The 16,036-nt window shown below is 49.6% G+C and overlaps 9 protein-coding genes across 9 annotated transcripts; 5 read left to right on the plus strand and 4 right to left on the minus strand.

Moving 5' to 3' along the window:
• Window positions 1-88: 88 nt before the first annotated feature.
• On the minus strand, window positions 89-1,379 carry ASPWEDRAFT_30453 (FAD-dependent oxidoreductase; the record flags this gene model as incomplete). Its single annotated transcript, XM_040833411.1, has 2 exons — window positions 89-1,315; window positions 1,365-1,379. The coding sequence occupies 2 exons, from the start codon at window positions 1,377-1,379 to the stop codon at window positions 89-91; spliced, it is 1,242 nt and encodes a 413-aa protein (XP_040687050.1).
• Window positions 1,380-2,015: 636 nt separating this feature from the next.
• On the plus strand, window positions 2,016-3,452 carry ASPWEDRAFT_174783 (uncharacterized protein; the record flags this gene model as incomplete). The annotated part of the gene is made up of 1 exon (XM_040831268.1): window positions 2,016-3,452. One exon carries the CDS (start codon window positions 2,016-2,018, stop codon window positions 3,450-3,452), a length of 1,437 nt encoding a protein of 478 aa, XP_040687051.1.
• A 251-nt stretch (window positions 3,453-3,703) lies between these two features.
• Window positions 3,704-4,825, minus strand: ASPWEDRAFT_174784 (hydroxymethylglutaryl-CoA reductase; the record flags this gene model as incomplete). The annotated part of the gene is made up of 1 exon (XM_040831269.1): window positions 3,704-4,825. One exon carries the CDS (start codon window positions 4,823-4,825, stop codon window positions 3,704-3,706), a length of 1,122 nt encoding a protein of 373 aa, XP_040687052.1.
• A 104-nt stretch (window positions 4,826-4,929) lies between these two features.
• Window positions 4,930-6,600, minus strand: ASPWEDRAFT_138340 (uncharacterized protein). Its single transcript, XM_040829374.1, has 2 exons — window positions 6,311-6,600; window positions 4,930-6,260 (listed from the first exon to the last, which is right to left on the minus strand). The coding sequence occupies exons 1-2, from the start codon at window positions 6,583-6,585 to the stop codon at window positions 5,069-5,071; spliced, it is 1,467 nt and encodes a 488-aa protein (XP_040687053.1). The 5' UTR covers window positions 6,586-6,600; the 3' UTR covers window positions 4,930-5,068.
• Window positions 6,601-7,178: 578 nt separating this feature from the next.
• ASPWEDRAFT_43439 (uncharacterized protein) lies at window positions 7,179-8,481 on the plus strand (the record flags this gene model as incomplete). Its single annotated transcript, XM_040836028.1, has 2 exons — window positions 7,179-7,944; window positions 7,988-8,481. The coding sequence occupies exons 1-2, from the start codon at window positions 7,198-7,200 to the stop codon at window positions 8,477-8,479; spliced, it is 1,239 nt and encodes a 412-aa protein (XP_040687054.1). The 5' UTR covers window positions 7,179-7,197.
• A 253-nt stretch (window positions 8,482-8,734) lies between these two features.
• On the plus strand, window positions 8,735-11,094 carry ASPWEDRAFT_160089 (uncharacterized protein). Its single transcript, XM_040829776.1, has 7 exons — window positions 8,735-8,787; window positions 8,832-8,859; window positions 8,901-8,964; window positions 9,007-9,246; window positions 9,295-9,535; window positions 9,578-9,712; window positions 9,755-11,094. The coding sequence occupies exons 4-7, from the start codon at window positions 9,134-9,136 to the stop codon at window positions 11,018-11,020; spliced, it is 1,755 nt and encodes a 584-aa protein (XP_040687055.1). The 5' UTR covers window positions 8,735-8,787; window positions 8,832-8,859; window positions 8,901-8,964; window positions 9,007-9,133; the 3' UTR covers window positions 11,021-11,094.
• A 25-nt stretch (window positions 11,095-11,119) lies between these two features.
• Window positions 11,120-12,195, plus strand: ASPWEDRAFT_174788 (NAD(P)-dependent oxidoreductase; the record flags this gene model as incomplete). The annotated part of the gene is made up of 4 exons (XM_040831270.1): window positions 11,120-11,140; window positions 11,183-11,371; window positions 11,420-11,748; window positions 11,799-12,195. The coding sequence occupies 4 exons, from the start codon at window positions 11,120-11,122 to the stop codon at window positions 12,193-12,195; spliced, it is 936 nt and encodes a 311-aa protein (XP_040687056.1).
• A 318-nt stretch (window positions 12,196-12,513) lies between these two features.
• Window positions 12,514-14,514, minus strand: ASPWEDRAFT_160093 (flavin-containing monooxygenase; the record flags this gene model as incomplete). Its single annotated transcript, XM_040829777.1, has 7 exons — window positions 12,514-13,016; window positions 13,064-13,430; window positions 13,475-13,611; window positions 13,657-13,752; window positions 13,794-13,951; window positions 13,994-14,197; window positions 14,240-14,514. 7 exons carry the CDS (start codon window positions 14,512-14,514, stop codon window positions 12,547-12,549), a joined length of 1,707 nt encoding a protein of 568 aa, XP_040687057.1. The 3' UTR covers window positions 12,514-12,546.
• Window positions 14,515-15,039: 525 nt separating this feature from the next.
• On the plus strand, window positions 15,040-15,990 carry ASPWEDRAFT_30461 (uncharacterized protein; the record flags this gene model as incomplete). The annotated part of the gene is made up of 1 exon (XM_040833412.1): window positions 15,040-15,990. The coding sequence occupies one exon, from the start codon at window positions 15,040-15,042 to the stop codon at window positions 15,988-15,990; it is 951 nt and encodes a 316-aa protein (XP_040687058.1).
• Between the last annotated feature and the right edge of the window lie 46 nt (window positions 15,991-16,036).

Here is a 16,036-nt window from a genome sequence, read left to right on the forward strand (position 1 = left end):
GAAAACCCCGCATGATGTGCGATGTGGGTCCGTCGGAGATATATAAACATGCAATTAATTCAAATATCTACCACGAATCCAGTAACAACTATGCCTCCTCAATATCATATAACAAATGCTTTGGTGTCGACTTATCCCACCCGACTCTCCCAGAAATCCCCATATATGCCCAAATCGCGCATTCCTTCATCCATAAGCCCCAAGGTCCGCTGTTCTTTCTGACCTTCGCGTTCTGGGCTGCGAGACGGGCGAGTTCATCGACACGCGGTCTTCTGATCTTGTCAAATCTCTCGTAAATATCTGCCACAGAAGCTGACGGATCCTTTAAAAGACGCGCGATAAAAAACGCATCTTCCAAAGCCATTGACACGCCCTGTCCTGCATGCGGTGGCATCGCATGCGCAGCATCTCCGAGAAGAAGACATCGTCCTTTCGACCAGGCACCCCCAAATGGCAGTCGATAGACTGGAAAGAACTGCATGGAAGAGGTCTCGCTGACAATCTCCTTCAATGTGGCCGCCCACTCTCCGTGTGCATTCTCCAACAATCCAAGCAAACTATCCTTGAATCCCTCTACTTCCTCCTTGCGATGCACTTCCCATCCATCTCTCGTATCGTTGGAATCAGGGAGAGGGACTTGTTTCGAGAACCCCCAGTAGATTTCGTCGTCAGATGCAGTGCAGGTTGTCGCCATGAACATTCCTTCTTGGGTGAGGGTTGCGTTCATGCCTCGAATTGGTGATTTGGTCAAGGTGGATGTCGGGATGATGGAGAATAGACTAGAGAGGCCGGAGTACTCTGGGACTTGAGCTGGGTCGACATATAGTCGTCGAGCTTGAGAATGGATTCCATCACATCCAAGGAGGATGTCTGCGGTATCGGTCGTTCCATCGGAGAAGGTCACTGTTACGCTGTCTTGATTCTCTTCGATGGTGGTAAGTCGTTTATCGAAGTGAACTGGGATGTCTGCTTTGTGGACTGCTTCCAAGAGTACATCCTGCAGGTCAACCCGCTTGATGCGCATGTACCCAAATCCCATCTTCTCTTTCGCTCCGCCCACTATCTCCTGCTCACCAAGGACACTGCCTTGCAAGGAGTGAATGGTGAGGTTGGAATGACTGCTACCACGGGATAGCAGGGAGTCGTACACTCCGAGGCGGTCAAGTAATCGCAAGCCATTGGAGAATATACCAATTGCACCTCCTAGAGTTGTAGGTTCTGGACGGAGTTCATAGACGGTGCAGGAAATGTCTGTTGTTTGGTGGAGACGGAGGGCGGTAGAAAGACCAGCTGGACCGCCACCGATGATGATTGCCTGCGATGGTTAGAAAACTATTATGTTTATATTTGAGTGAGATACTCACCTTTCTTTGGGACATTTTGAAAGATTTTGACAAGTTGAATGAAGCTGAAAATGTAGATATTTCCAGTCATCTTTATACTCAACAGCGGCGCGGAGACACCTACTGTATCCGGCTAGCGCTCCGCGGACCTCCAAGGAGCCTCCGATAATATGATAAGATAAGATACGATGTTAGATTAGGGCTCCAATGGATTTCAACTTTCACCAGGTATATTACGCCAGGAATGAATACGGTCAGTGTTGGACAGTGTATCATGACAACCAAGGAGATAACAACTGGCCATATTGTGTGAATACATCATCTCCTACCATATATCAAGACCGGACTCGGCTCAACTCTCACAGAAGCAAGGGATCTATGCGGGCTGGTGAAGCGAGGTTCAATTGGCTTCTACAAATTTACTAGAGTCCGTCAGGAAAGAGTCACAGATATGCGCAATTCGAGAATCTGTCACACTTTCTGATGCTGCGCAACTTTGTTGTCCGACGGACCATTCTGGATGCTACGCCCGAAGGAAAGATGCCTTGCTTGGGTTGTGTAATGTCACGATGTCTTTGACCTCTTTTTGCTTCTTCATTCTCTCATCTCTATATAAAACTGCCCTGCCCTCCAACACAACTTACTCTGGACTATTCCAAAATCTATCCTACCATGACACCCAAATCCAATTCTCTCCAAAGGCTCAACCTTGTCTCCGGACATCTATCTACACCTCCTCCCTCCCCCAATAATCATTTACGGTGGATCCACACAGAAAACGGCGAATACACCCGCCCCATTGATCCACTCGAGGACTTTGCCCAAGACCTTTTCCTAGAATTTGCCCAACCAGGCTATCGCAACTTCGACGTTTTCGTCAACCTGAGACTCGAGTTTGACAGAGACCCAACGTCTCTGATATCCGTAGCCCGGGAGACGTGGAAGAATATCCGCTTCTTGCATCCGTTACTTGGTGCGAGATTCGATGGGAAGGGGTTTATCTACCGCAGCCCGAGGGACGAGGGGGAGTTGCAGCAATGGGCCGATGAGACGTTCGTTATCATGGAGGGGAATAGTCTGCATAATCCAAGACCAGGCTGTGCAGAGAATGTCACGGTGCTTGAGCACTGTGAGTATCCCATCATGGCATATTTGCCCGGGGAGAAGAGAATCGTTATTCGACTCCCGCATGTCTATACCGATGGGCTGGGGACTGTGATTCTAGCAAACGACTTTTTGAAAGAGCTGAGTCGGCTGGCCGCGACGACTACACCACCCCGTCGATCATTTGGAACGGATATCCAGAATCTCGCTCAGGGGGTATCTCTAGCCGCCGAGGCAGACAGCACACCAGAGACCTACGAAAAGGAGAAATCTGCATGTCCAGCTCCAATAGAAGAAGAGGCAATCCGTCTCCCCACAAAGGAGAACAGCAGCAATACTCCCCCTGGCGCATCGAGACTGCAAAAGATCCGATTCACCCACAACGACACTGTGAATATCCTCAAGCATGTGCGCTCGCGTGGTCTCAAACTGACACCATTCATCCACTCGGCCTTGCTACACGCCGCCAGGAGAGCCAGCCCTTCCAAACCACAAACAGACAACCATACGGCCTTCCTTCTATTCAACTGCCGTAGTCACTGCCGCGGCTCTCCTGCAATCGCCACATACGACTCGTTCGCCTACCGCACCGGCATGTGGTTCGCCCAAGTCCCACTGAAGCAGGACGTACACGACACAGCCCTGGGATTCAAAGACGAATACGCAAACCTCCTCGACAATAAGGTCACGATGATGTCTCGGATGCCACCGTGGGGTAAAAAGACCGCGACTCCGCTCATGGATAAGATGGAGAATTCCATCATGTTGAGCTCGTTTGGCAGTCTAGATGGCAGGCTGGAGAGGGACTACGGGGACATTAAGCTGCAGGAGTTTTCGACTGTTTTGCACGTTGTCAATCCTGTTGTTTTCTTTGTTCTGCAGACCTTTGCAGACCAGTTGGAGCTGAGGGTTACGTATAATGAGGCCTATCATGAGGATAGTCAGGTTGCCGAGTTGCTGCAGCTGGCGAGGGAGGAGATTGGGCAGTTTGTTGCTCTGGAATAGATATTTGGTATAGAAATGAGGTGATTTTTTATATATTCATGTTGACATAACCATTCCATGAAGATTAATCATGGTAGGTTTATTATATCCAGACATACTAGTAAGGTGGCTATAGTTTACTTATGGTTCGTTGATATCGTTTCTAGTGGTTGTTATCATAGTTACATTTCTATATTGACCTCCCTCGAAACCTTAAGATATGGATGTAGTACCATTCTGACTGAGATGGCTAGTCATTAACCTTTCAATCACTACAAACGAGACTTCCTCGCCAGTCTCTGATGCGCCTGCGAGAATGTATTCGTGGCCAGTGCAGCAGCAGTGCTGACCTCCAACGCCAACGCAAACGAAGCTATGATGCCTGCCAACCGTTTCTTCCCTCCGGTTCCTCGACACTTCATCATCTCCAAACACTCCTTTTGGGTAGGATACAAAGTGCCCCCACCGACAACGCCCACCGGGAGAGAAGGGAAATACAAAGAGACGACAAGACGCTCAGTTTCCGGCATATAATCCATGACAAGATGGCTCCAGCATCCTTCACCGATGCTGGCCGCATCCTGGCCGGCAGCAACAAAGATGCCCGCGACGATATTGGCCGTGTTCACGTTACTGCCAAACTGCCCGTTGCGGATTCCTCCTTCTAGAAACGCATTGTGCCACCGGTGTAGCTCTGCTGTCGTGCATCCCAGGACACGCTGACAGACGTCATTCGATAGACTCCCCCAGGCCATCACCTCCACGCCGCGCGGCTGCTTTACATTCCCCCACGACGGCTTCTTATCTGACGCCATCTGGCCTTCCAATGTGGCCTTTTCGATATTCAACTGCAAAGCGAGCGGACCCTCCATGATCCGCTCACACCCATACTGCGTGGCGATAGTCACCATATTCTGTCCCGCCGCGTCACCGGAATAATAGCTGATGTAGAGATGCGCCCTGCGCCCAATAACATGCGGAATAATCTTCTTCAACCTCAAATGACGACTCGTCGCCTCCGCCGCCCCCGCAAATATCCGCTCAACAACTGCCATTTGTCTACTAAACGCAATTGCTTCACGGGGACTGGGGAACCGGAAAAGCGGCGCCCGCACCATTCCCTCGCCCAGAATGTCAAACTGGATGCCACCGCATAGATTGAATGCTTTGGTGCCGCGGCAGCAGCTCGCGATCAAGGCTGCCTCGGTTGTTGCGAGTGGGGCGTGGATTTCTTCTTTCTCGCCGTTGGGAGGGTGGATGGATAGAGGGCCGGCCAGGCCGAGGGGCACTTTGATGTAGCCGATGAAGTTTTCGATGCGGATATCGGCGTTTGTGTTGGTGTGTTCGGTCACGGCTGGCATGTTGTTGGTCAGGGATTGGAATTTGGAAGACATGGTGGGTGGATTCAATGAGCCTGTTCTTTCTTCATTTCTCATTCTATGGACTCGTGTTTGGAATACAGTTTATATATATGATAATCCGGGCACCCTCTTTACCTAGATCTACTCTTTGCATTTCCGATGATGTACGAGGTTACTTGTTCCGTACAGACACATCTGCAACGTTGCACAGCATGTTGAGAATGAGGCCATTCAAACTTTATTCCGAATGCCAATTACACCACCAGCAACAGACTCCTACAGAACATACCGGAAATCCAACTGCTCAAAGTCTGTCAAATCCAGAAACTCTGTTCCCACCGGCTGACCATCAGCTGTATCACCATCCCTTACTTGCAGACGATCTCTCCTCCGATTCTCCCACACATTCACACACCGGATCATAATCAGCGTCACCGCAGCAAGACCGTACATGATCGCCACCATCAGCTTTCCGTTATAATACTCTGGTGCTTGATCGGAGCGGAAAGTCTGCGGACCGATCCAGTTGCCCGCTGCGTACGCGAGGATTTGCAGGCCGTTAACGGTTGCCTTTTTGGTGTAGCCGAGTGTGTTGTTGGAGATCATGACCATCACGAGACACCAGGAGGAGCCGGCGGCGCCGATAAAGTAGTACCCGATTAGCAAGGCAGCCTTAGCGGAGAGAGGAATGCAGATCATCATGATGCCGCCGGTCATGGCGATGAGGATGGCTAGGAAGGCGAAGGAGGTACGGTCGAGGAATTTATCAGACAGATACGTGAAGAGAAGTTTGCAGGTGATATCCACGATACCGGTGGGCATGTTGAGCAGCAACGACATTCTCGACGAGAACCCAAAAGAATTAATCACGATGGACCCGAACGTAGTGATGCCGCCGTTTGGGATATTCATGAGCAGCGAGAACAGCACGTAGAGATATGTTCGCGGGTCGCGGAGTGCCTCCCGGAACTGAGACCATTTCCACACTCTACTTCCTATACCCTGGAAGTTGCCGCGAATACGATCGATGGCGATGAGCTTCTCGCGGTGGTTGAGAAAGTGCGCGTTGATTTGGTTGTCGGGCATGTAGCGGAGGTATAGCCGCCCTGTGACGACTGTTGGTAAGCCGAGCACGAGGAAGAGGATTTTCCAGACAGCAATGGCTGCATTCTGAACGCCTGCGAGACCGTATGCGATGGGGCCGATACAGAGGAGGGCGACGCCGTTGCAGGAAAGCCAGAAGCCCATGCGTTTTGCCTGTTCATTTTGCTTGTACCAGGAGGAGGTGAAGAGGACAAAGGCGGGGGTGATGGTGGCTTCAAAAGCACCGAGGAAGAAGCGGACGCAGAGGAGGCCAGCATAGTTATGGGCAGCACAGTGGCAGACAAGCACAATGCCCCAGAAGGTGATGTTGATGGATGTGTATTTGCCGAGTGGCAGACGGCGGAGGAGATATGTGGTAGGGAATCTATCATAAGCTATATTGAAAGAATGAACATTATTCAAGGAAGAACTCACTCCCAGAAGATATATCCCGCATAGAAAATACTCGACACCCAGCTATACTGCTGCGACTTTGGGTCCAGGTGCGCATCTTCGCGGATATTCATCAACGACGCATAATTGAGCGATGTTTTATCAGCAAACTGCAGCATATACACCCAGCACAGCAATGGCATCAGGACAAGATCAATCTTGCGGAGAACATTCTTTGCCTCATCTGGAGTATATTCGATTCTCTCATTGGCGAATTGGAGAGCTGGATCTGTGTCATCTGCTTCATGTGGTTTCATCACACCCTGCTCGACGGTGTTTTGGCGTGTGATTTCTTGGTCTTTTTTGTCTGTCATTCTGTTTGATTAATTGATTAATTGATTCAACAATTGCTGTCTAGAAGAACATGGGTTGATATAGCACTGCGGGGGTGGCAGATCCATGGTTATGAAGCTTTGCGGGGAAACCCTCGTATCTCAGTGGAGGCGGAGGCGGTGCTCCAGTATCAGTTATCAGAAGATATCAGATAAGAGGATGAGAGGAGAAGATAGATATCTTTTGTCAAGATAGTCATATTTATTAGTGTGGATTGAGATGTATTGATCTTGTATACAGCATGACTGTTGATAATTGGAGGCATGTCAGATAGAATGCATATGAGCTGCATCAATTGACACTGGAGTAAATAAATGGAGGGAGCGACTTTAAAACATCCATCAGTCTGATTGTCCACATAAAGTCATCTGAAATAGGAAATTATCGACACGATGACATTTACATAAACTCACGCTCTGATCAAAAATGTCTCTATCTGGAGGTGGAGCTCCATCGGTCTTTGGTCCGAGATGCAGATATTACCCCTCATCTTCCACAACAAGAAGAACATCATCATTGACAACATCAACCACAAAATGACAAAGCCAAACATCGCATTTATCGGACTAGGGGCAATGGGAATGGGCATGGCCCTGCACCTCCTCGAAGATGGATTCCCTGTAGCAGGATTCGACCTCAACCCCAAGGCCCTCGAAACCCTCAAATCAAAAGGTGGCAGCGCCGCCACGAGTCCCCGGGAATGCGTACAAGACTGCGAAATCGTCGTTGGAATGGTCGCCAACGCGAAACAAACCGAAGCAGCCTTTTTCACCGAGTCCACTGGCGCCGTGTGGGGATTAACATCCAACGCGACGATTATCCTTTGCTCGACGTTTCCGCCCGAGTTCCCCGCGCAGGTGCAGACATTGTTACGCACGCAGTTCGACAAGCCGGATGTCAGCGTGATCGACTGCCCTGTGTCGGGGGGCACGGTGCGTGCAGCGCAGGGGGCATTGACGATTCTCAGCTCCGGCGCAGCGACGGCGTTGGAGAGAGCAAACCCGGTGTTGAGGTCGATGTCACAGCATCTATACGAAATTCCGGGCGGGCTGGGCTGGGCCAGCAAGGTGAAGCTGATCAATCAGCAGCTGGCGGGGATTCACATTGCGGTGGCTGCAGAGGCGATGGGGTTTGCGGTTACGCTGGGGTTGAATACGAAGGCTGTCTATGAAGGGGTTGTTGGGAGCGCGGCGAATAGTTGGATGTTTGAGAACCGAGTGCCGCATATGCTGGCGGATGACTGGACGCCGTATTCTGCGTTGGATATCTTTGTCAAGGACATGGTGGGTTGATAGTATGATGTTTGAGCTATGCTGACGAGACCAGGGCATCGTCACTGCCGAAGGACACAATCACCAGTTCCCCCTCTTTCTATCCTCTGTTGTTGAACAATTCTATCTCCTCGGTGCTCGGATGGGATATGGAAAGGAAGATGATTCAGGACTGGTGCGAGTATTCTGTCCAAACGGGTCAGTGAGCGCTTCATCAGAGAATGAAAATGCAGTTTATATCCAAGCCATCCATGAGCTGCTGGAGATAGTCCATACCTTTGCTGCAGTGGAAGCACTGGCGTTGAGTCAGAGAATCCAACTGCCTCTGAAGGAGCTGGTGTCGATCATCAGCACTGCTGCTGGGTCCAGTGAGTCTTTCAAACGAGTGGCTGCAAATATGCTCGATGGAGATATCTCGACTGGTGCAAAGATAGCAGACAGTCGTGCTAAATTGGTTCGTTTTTCATCCATCGTATATTCTTATTCTGACATGGACAGGACAATATTGTATCTCTGGCAAAGGAATTCCAGTATTCGCTTCCTCTGACGGGCACTGTTTACCAGATGTATCTCCAGGCTGGACATGCCGACTCGAACGAAGCTGCACTGCTCAATCTGTGGCCTCATCATAAATAGACTATTGTAACTATGTAAATAATCTAAACATTTTATATAAATACCTCATAAATACTGTATAAAATGTCTTTATCTACATCATCTGACCCGTGCTGACTCATCATCTCCAATTCCCCTCTTTTGCGATAACTTCGTATCTTTCCTCATTCTCCAACAGTAAATATGACTTCCTATCGCCCGTTTTCATGTGAATTGTGCTATCAGTCGTTTACCAGAAGTGTATGTCCATCTTCTAACAAGCTGGCAGTTACTTACCCCAGCAGGAGAATCTCGAACGACATAAACAGACCAGTATGTCTCTTTATCTATGCCTGCATCATACTAATGAACAGGACACGGCGGCGTGACTCGCAAACTATACGAATGTCGACAATGTCAAGCGAGATTCTCTCGAAGGTATTACCCCCTCCAATGTATGATATCCAATCTGACCATCAGGGATGTCTGCAAACGACATACGGAGCGATGTCAAGGTCGACCTGTCCAGCGCCAACAAGTGCAAGTGGAAGTCCGGCAAGATCAAGATCCCCTCCCGGCTGAATGGCCAAATGAAGATTCGCTGTCCATGTTTGCTGCGCTTGTGCCTTCGCCTGGGTTGACGTTTGATCCTGAGAATCCTATCTTTGATGCGCCGATGCCGGCGGTTGAGAGTGTTGGATCGCCGTCTGTGGATTCTACGTATGCCTCTTCTTCTTTTTATTGGCGCTGGCTGATTATGATACGAAGGTTGAGTATTGAAGCAACAAACACGTATATTAAATCATTCTTTGAACACTTTTATCCCTCTCTTCCACTCGTCCATCGACCTACTTTTACCACAGCATCAACACCAAAGACACTTATGAACATCACCGCGATTATAGGGAGCTTATATACAGCGCAGAGCTACTCGAAAGAGGAACAGGTTACTTGTGCTAACTGGCGAAGAAAGGCCTGGGAAGACGGATATGATGAGTTGAGTAATTTAGTATGTTCATCCATATACTTATTTATTGATCTGACAGTATAGACCTCATCCGACTGGAAAGAACTCGGGAAGACATGGGTGATACAAGCATGGCTGCTGCATATCATCTACGGCGCATATCTGGGCGATGGATCGCATTACGAAATGGCCAAGCAGATGCTTCGTTCTCTGGTTGATGTAAGACCCTCTATCTCATATATGATCTTAGCTGACCGTTAGGCCATCCGTGAACTGGGCGTACTGCAACAATCCACTGCCTTCCCCCTCGCCACATCGTGGATCGCACAAAGCAAACGAAGCCCATTACGCAGCGAATCCCAGCCCCTCCAGGAATGCTGGATGGCGTATGTAAACGAGGAATCAATGAGGTTATCCCTCTATGTTCTTCTCTTTTTGGATACGCAGATATCATCACCGTGTAACCTGCGGCCTCTGATATCGCCAATCGAATTTGGGTGGGAACTGCCGTATTCCAGCTCATTATGGGAGGCGAATAACGCGCATAACTGGCTGCAGCGATTATCAGACGAATATCTGGGTCCGAGTACAAGTCCATACGGGGAACTTCATCTAGAACGAGGAAAGGCGACGAGCTCGCTCTCGCTGGCGACGCAGGAATTAATGTCTGAATGTCCCAGTCCAGGGCTACTGGCCACATTGCAAGCATCGCCATTCGCAACGCTGTGTGTGTTGACGAATCTCGACCAGCTTGTTCGTGACTTTACACGATGCTATTATCAGCTTCCACCGAATCTCTCAGATCCATCTGCTTTTCACATCCTCACGCAGTCTCAAAACAGACAAGTCATGGCTGCGATTCGCATCGTCACTAAGATGGTTCAACAACCACCCAAACCATCGCAAGCCCTCCTCTGGCATGCAATCGAACTCATGACATTCTCTATAAAAGTCAGCCTCTGTCAACCCGATGAACTCTTAATCGGCGGTGTCGTGGATACATCTCTCGTTGCTGGCCTCGCGACAGCCACGCATCTCACGCTGGGGAGTTACGTTGCTGTGCGTCGATCTGCGCCGTTTCGATTACAGCAAAAGTCAAAAGATGACGGGGCGTTGTCTATTATCAGTGAGCTGTTAACGGGATTATCGAGGATTATGGCTGTAGAAGAACTAGGGTTTGCGGCGCGAGAAGCACCCTGGGCGACGGTCGCCAGCTTTCGCATGCTCCTTATGATCTGGCAGGTATTACGGCGTGCGACGTCTGAAATACGCAAGCATATCAAAGCAGAGAATAAAGCGCCGGAGAAGTTTGAGCCGTCGATGTTGATATTTAGTGCGTTGATGGAGGCGTTGGTGGGGTTCGCAGCGGACGAGACGAGGTATTCTCGAGATAGTGATGTATTGAGTAGTCTGGATGAAAGTGAGGCGTTGTTTATGAAGATTATCTTTCGGATTTGCCAATCTCGGAGTGTTTGGGGCATTGGAGATGCGATGGAGAAGTTGATGGAGGAGATCAAGGTGGAGTGAGGAGCTCCACCTCCACTTGTATCGTTTAAATATGGTCGCATTGTATTATTTTCGCTCTGTCAATCATTACTGTCAATTATTCTATCTTTATTCTGTAAAATGTCTCCAACACTAGGCTGGGTATGTCTACTTCTACTATGCTATTCCTTACTGACCAGTTAGTATGGCCTCGGCTCCATGGGCCTCGGAATGGCCTCGAATCTGCAAAAACACCTTCAATCGCAGAATCTGTCCGCCCTCCACTACAGCAACCGCACATTATCTCGCGGCAATTCACTGAAAGAGCTCGGAGCGATTCCTGAAGATGATTTTGAAAGTGTGGTCAAAAAGGCGGATATCATCTTCACCATGGTACCATCCTCCGTCTACTCTTGACTATCTATACTTATGTCAATCTAGATATCAGACGACGCTGTCCTCGACGAGATAATATCAAAAGCAACCTCCGTCGATTCCGTAACTGGCAAAATCTTCGTCGACACATCCACCGTCCACCCAGATACTGCTGCGTCTGCATCAGCGAAGCTTGCTCAGCACGGCGCAGTGTTTATATCCTCCCCCGTCTTCGGTGCGAGTGCGGTGGCAGCAGCAGGGAAACTCATCTTCGTAATGGCCGGTCCTGCAAACGCCCTGGAAATAGCACGACCATACATTATAGACGTCATGGGGCGGAGTATCATCAGCATGGGCGAAGATGTGCGCAAGTCAAGTTTACTCAAGATATCCGGGTACCACACCCCCAACACCAAAATCACATACAACGTACTAACCTACCCAGTAACATAATCGTGATAAGCCTAATGCAAACCCTCTCCGAAACACACGTCTTCGCCGAACGCACCGGCCTCGGCACCGCGCAAATCGAACAATTCATCTCCGACATGTTCGGGCCTGTGCTGGAGAGCTACTCGAAGCGGATCACCACCGGTGCGTATGCGCCTCCCCGTGGTACGCCTCCGGGCTTTGCAGCGAGACTGGCGAGTAAGGATACGGGACATGCGTTGGCGATTGCGAAAGAGCATAATGTGAGGCTGGGGAGTGTGGAGATGGCGCTGGGGAGGCTGGAAAGGGCGAGAGAGTATGCTGGGGAGGAGTTGGATAGTTCTGCTATGTATGGGATTGCGAGGATGGAGGCGGGGATGAGTTTTTGGAGTGAGAATAGTAGGCAGGAGTAGTTGGGTATATGAGATAGGTAGTATAGATATGAAGTTATTTGACTAGCTATTTCTCGGGATACCAATGCCCAGAGTATTCATATTATGCTGAAGGCCGTAAGCTGGAAAAAGGGTCAGTATTTCTATTGTGTCGTCTGGACACTGAAGATGCCCACACCTCTTGGGATGTAATATTGCTGGGGAAAATGAAAGATACTATTTTAAAGACTGCAAGTTCATTTTTCTTAGATATTTGTAGAATAGACAGTCCACCATCGCTGCGAGGTAATATGCTGAACATTCCTTTGCATAAAGATATATCACATTTTCAAATATCGAGTACAATTGAACAATAACTCTGTCTATGTATAACTAACAACACATAAACTCCTCAAACTCCTCATCCCCTAATACAGGCTGCTCATCCTTCCCCTCCAACAACCCCAAATACCACGACAAGTCCCGCCCATCAAACTCTCTCCTCGCAAACCCATTCCCCAAATACCCAAATCGATTCGTCGTAGTATACCGCAGCTCGTAATCCTCCCAGCGCACATTCTTCATCGTCTCGAAAAAGTGAATCCGCGAACCAGGCCACATCATGACTTCCCCGTCGATTGTCCCCTGCTTGAACCACGAACGACACGGCGACGACCACGCGGTCCGGGGGATGAATTGGCGTCTGTGCTCCGCAAAGTCGGCGACGGCTTCTTCCTTGGGCGAAAAGGAGGTGATGCCTTCGTCGGACATTTTTTCGAAGATGCGGAGGAAGTGCTTCGAGAGGGTTTCCGTTATGGGGAGGAAGGAGCCGTGGCCGTAGGGGCCGAAGGGGCCGTTGAAGACTGTTTATTAGTGTATATTCTGCATATAAGGCTATTGGGGTGCATACTGAGATAGTTGGGGAAGTGAGGCACGGTAATGGACAGATAAGTGCTCGGGATATCCTTCCATTCCTCGCTGAGACTTCGTCCTCCTCGGCCGATGGTGGGATAATACGGTCTCCAGCTGACATCAAAGCCAGTAGCGCAGACGATCACATCGACTTCATGCTCGACTCCATCGGCTGTTTTGATGCCCTTGGATGTGATTTCTTGAATCGACTGCGATACAACAGCCACGTTGTCCTCGCACAGAGCTTCAAGATAGCCATTGCCAGGAGTCGGTCGACGACATCCAACGGCAAAGTTCTGGGGGACGATCAGGTCTGCTATCTCAGGGCGAGTTGCGAGCTTGGTGCGCATGTCTTTCTCGGCGTACTATACTTGTCAGCAGTGTTGATATAGTAGGATGGGGTATTTACAGCTCTTGCTTCGGCCTGTTCTTTAGACCCGTTGAGGATAAAGCGGAATCGAGAGTTGAGCTCGGATTCGATCTTCTTGCGGTAGGCCAGGTACTTTTTGGGGTCGTTGCGGAGAATGTTCTTTTGTTTTTCGGTGTCTGCATAGTTAGATATAATCAGAATAGAATAGGTGGAAGGCATACAGTCGAAGTTGGAGCCACCCTTTCCTGCAAACCGCTGGCCAAATCCCGCTGTGACCCACGAGGCACTTCGGATGAAGCATTTCAACTCGGATACATCTACCAATTAGCCATGAATCGATAAAGAGGATAGAACTCACCAGGCTGGATGGTCGGGACAATCTGAACAGCAGACGATCCAGACCCAATCACTGCGACTTTCTTGCCCTTGAGCTGGATTTTATCGTCCCAGTGCGCGCTGTGCAGCATCGGGCCTTGGAATGATTCTCGGCCTGGAATGGCTGGCCATTTCCATTTACTATCTTGTTAGTATAATTCATATAAGATATGGAAAACTCACTTGAGAACACCACTGGCATTCACCAGGATATCTCCGACATCCTCAATAACCTCCCCATCATGCTCTACACGAACATGCCATTTCTGCTCTTCCTCACTCCACACAGCTCCAACCACTTTATGGCCAACGCGGACATACTTGTTCAGTCCATTCCTCGCCGCAACATCCTGCATATACCGGAGTATCTGCGGTGCTTTCGAATAACTACACCATTAGCATCACCCATATCAGTCAAGGTAGACATACAAAGACTCCCACTCCGACCAAGGCGCCCACGAAAATTGATAATTCACACTCGGAATATCACACCCACTCCCCGGATACCGATTCTCGTACCAGGTCCCGCCAATCTCGGGGTTCTTTTCGTAAATCACCAAGTCGAGATCCAGAGTGCTGGTGTCGACATCGTGGGCGAAATTGATGGCGCTGGCACCGGCGCCGATGACGATGATTTTGATCTTGCGGGCAGTTTGGCTGGGTTGTTCGAGGATTTGGTAGGTGGGGATACCGATTGAGCCCATTTTGTTTGTCGCTGTGTTTTTTGTGTTCGGATTTGGTTTATTTCGTTTATTTTATTTTGTTGATTGGGGGTATTAATTACACTTTATTGTTTATTATATAGATGTTTATTCCTGTGGTGCTCGGTGGAGCTATACATCAATGGAATATGGAGCTCCACCTCCACATTTTATCAGTTATGTCAGATAATCTTATTCAATAAATATACATGTATTATTCAGCTATGAATTAATATTCATCTTAATATTGTAGATTGCTTCAGTGACTGTTATAGCCAATATCAGTGACAGAATAGAATGAAGTCGAGTGAATACAGTGCAGTATACAAGGTGAATCTATCAAGATTCTTGTCTATAAATCATGGATGAGATGATTAGTTATTTCCTCTTCTCATCTCGTATCATCGGTTGATTTCCCAATTCTTCAAGTAGGTACATCCCTTCTATGCTTGCATAGGTTTGCTGACGTTGACATTGGATCATCTATTTGCAAATTGCCGCCTAAACACCGCGATACGAACACCAACCATGACATCAACGCCATCGCTCTCCACTCCATCACCTCCCTCGAAGGTCGGAATCGGCATGAACCCAGAAGTACCAAAAGCGGATCCAATGCCTGATTTCCTGGCCGAACTTCCCCCCGGGACCCCAGAGGTCATCGCCTCCAACGTAAAGGCAATCAAATCCGCCCTCCGCAAGCATCTGGAGGAAGGCGGCGAGCCCAAGTCCGACTATATCGTGATCTCTTATGTTGGGCCCCATGTGGTCCAACAGCTGATCAATAACCCCCGCCAGTTTGGTGGGCCGGCAATACGACTGTTCTACAATGAAGATCTGCGAAAGTTGGTGGTCAAAATTCCCAGAAAACCTCACGAACGGGCCACCGAGCATCTTGATTCTTTCATTACGCATCAATTGTTTACCATGGGGCTCCAGGCACACCTCGCTCTCGAAGGCTCTGCGACAGTCCAGGACGCACCCTACGCCAAGGAACCCGACGCCTCCTACCAGCCACGAGAGAACATCCCAGGACGAGACAGCAGGTGGCCAAGCGTGGTCGTGGAGGCCGGGCTCTCAGAGGGTCTTGGTCGACTCCGCATCGACGCGCAATGGTGGCTACTCAGGTCTAGAGGCCAGGTCAAGTTGGCCATCGTCATTTCCGTGAATCGAAATGAGCCCAGGATTCTTTTCGAGCAGTGGGAGGCTTACTCCGGCCCGAGCAGGAGTGGCCATGACCTTCGCAGTGACAGTAGGGGCGAGTTGCGGGCAGAGCGAACCCACCGGATCACCATCACTCATCAGCTGGGCACGACTACCACCGTCGGGGATCCCTTGGTGATTCCCTTCAGGAGCGTCTTCTTGAGAGATCCCGCCAACGCTGTCGAGCAGGACTTTGTGCTCACCAGAGCGGATCTCGAGCTGATTGCTGGTTTTGTCTGGGAGGCGCAGGGCTTCATCCAGAAGGCTTCACGTTGATCACGGATTGGGGCCTATGAATCCCGTCCATGGCCGGATGGGCTTT

The sequence above is a fragment of the Aspergillus wentii genome (assembly GCF_001890725.1).
Source record: "Aspergillus wentii DTO 134E9 unplaced genomic scaffold ASPWEscaffold_6, whole genome shotgun sequence".
In the NCBI taxonomy this organism is placed as follows: domain Eukaryota; kingdom Fungi; phylum Ascomycota; class Eurotiomycetes; order Eurotiales; family Aspergillaceae; genus Aspergillus; species Aspergillus wentii.

Excerpts from the sequence above, each read along its gene's own strand:
- ASPWEDRAFT_138340 (XM_040829374.1), bottom strand. The coding sequence starts at position 6,585 with ATGAAACCACATGAAGCAGATGACACAGATCCAGCTCTCCAATTCGCC. Across the intron at positions 6,261-6,310 it reads GCGGGATATATCTTCTGGGA|ATTCCCTACCACATATCTCC; the intron begins GTGAGTTCTTCC and ends AGCTTATGATAG.
- ASPWEDRAFT_160089 (XM_040829776.1), top strand. The coding sequence starts at position 9,134 with ATGTTTGCTGCGCTTGTGCCTTCGCCTGGGTTGACGTTTGATCCTGAG. Across the intron at positions 9,536-9,577 it reads ATGATGAGTTGAGTAATTTA|ACCTCATCCGACTGGAAAGA; the intron begins GTATGTTCATCC and ends CTGACAGTATAG. Across the intron at positions 9,713-9,754 it reads TGCTTCGTTCTCTGGTTGAT|GCCATCCGTGAACTGGGCGT; the intron begins GTAAGACCCTCT and ends GCTGACCGTTAG.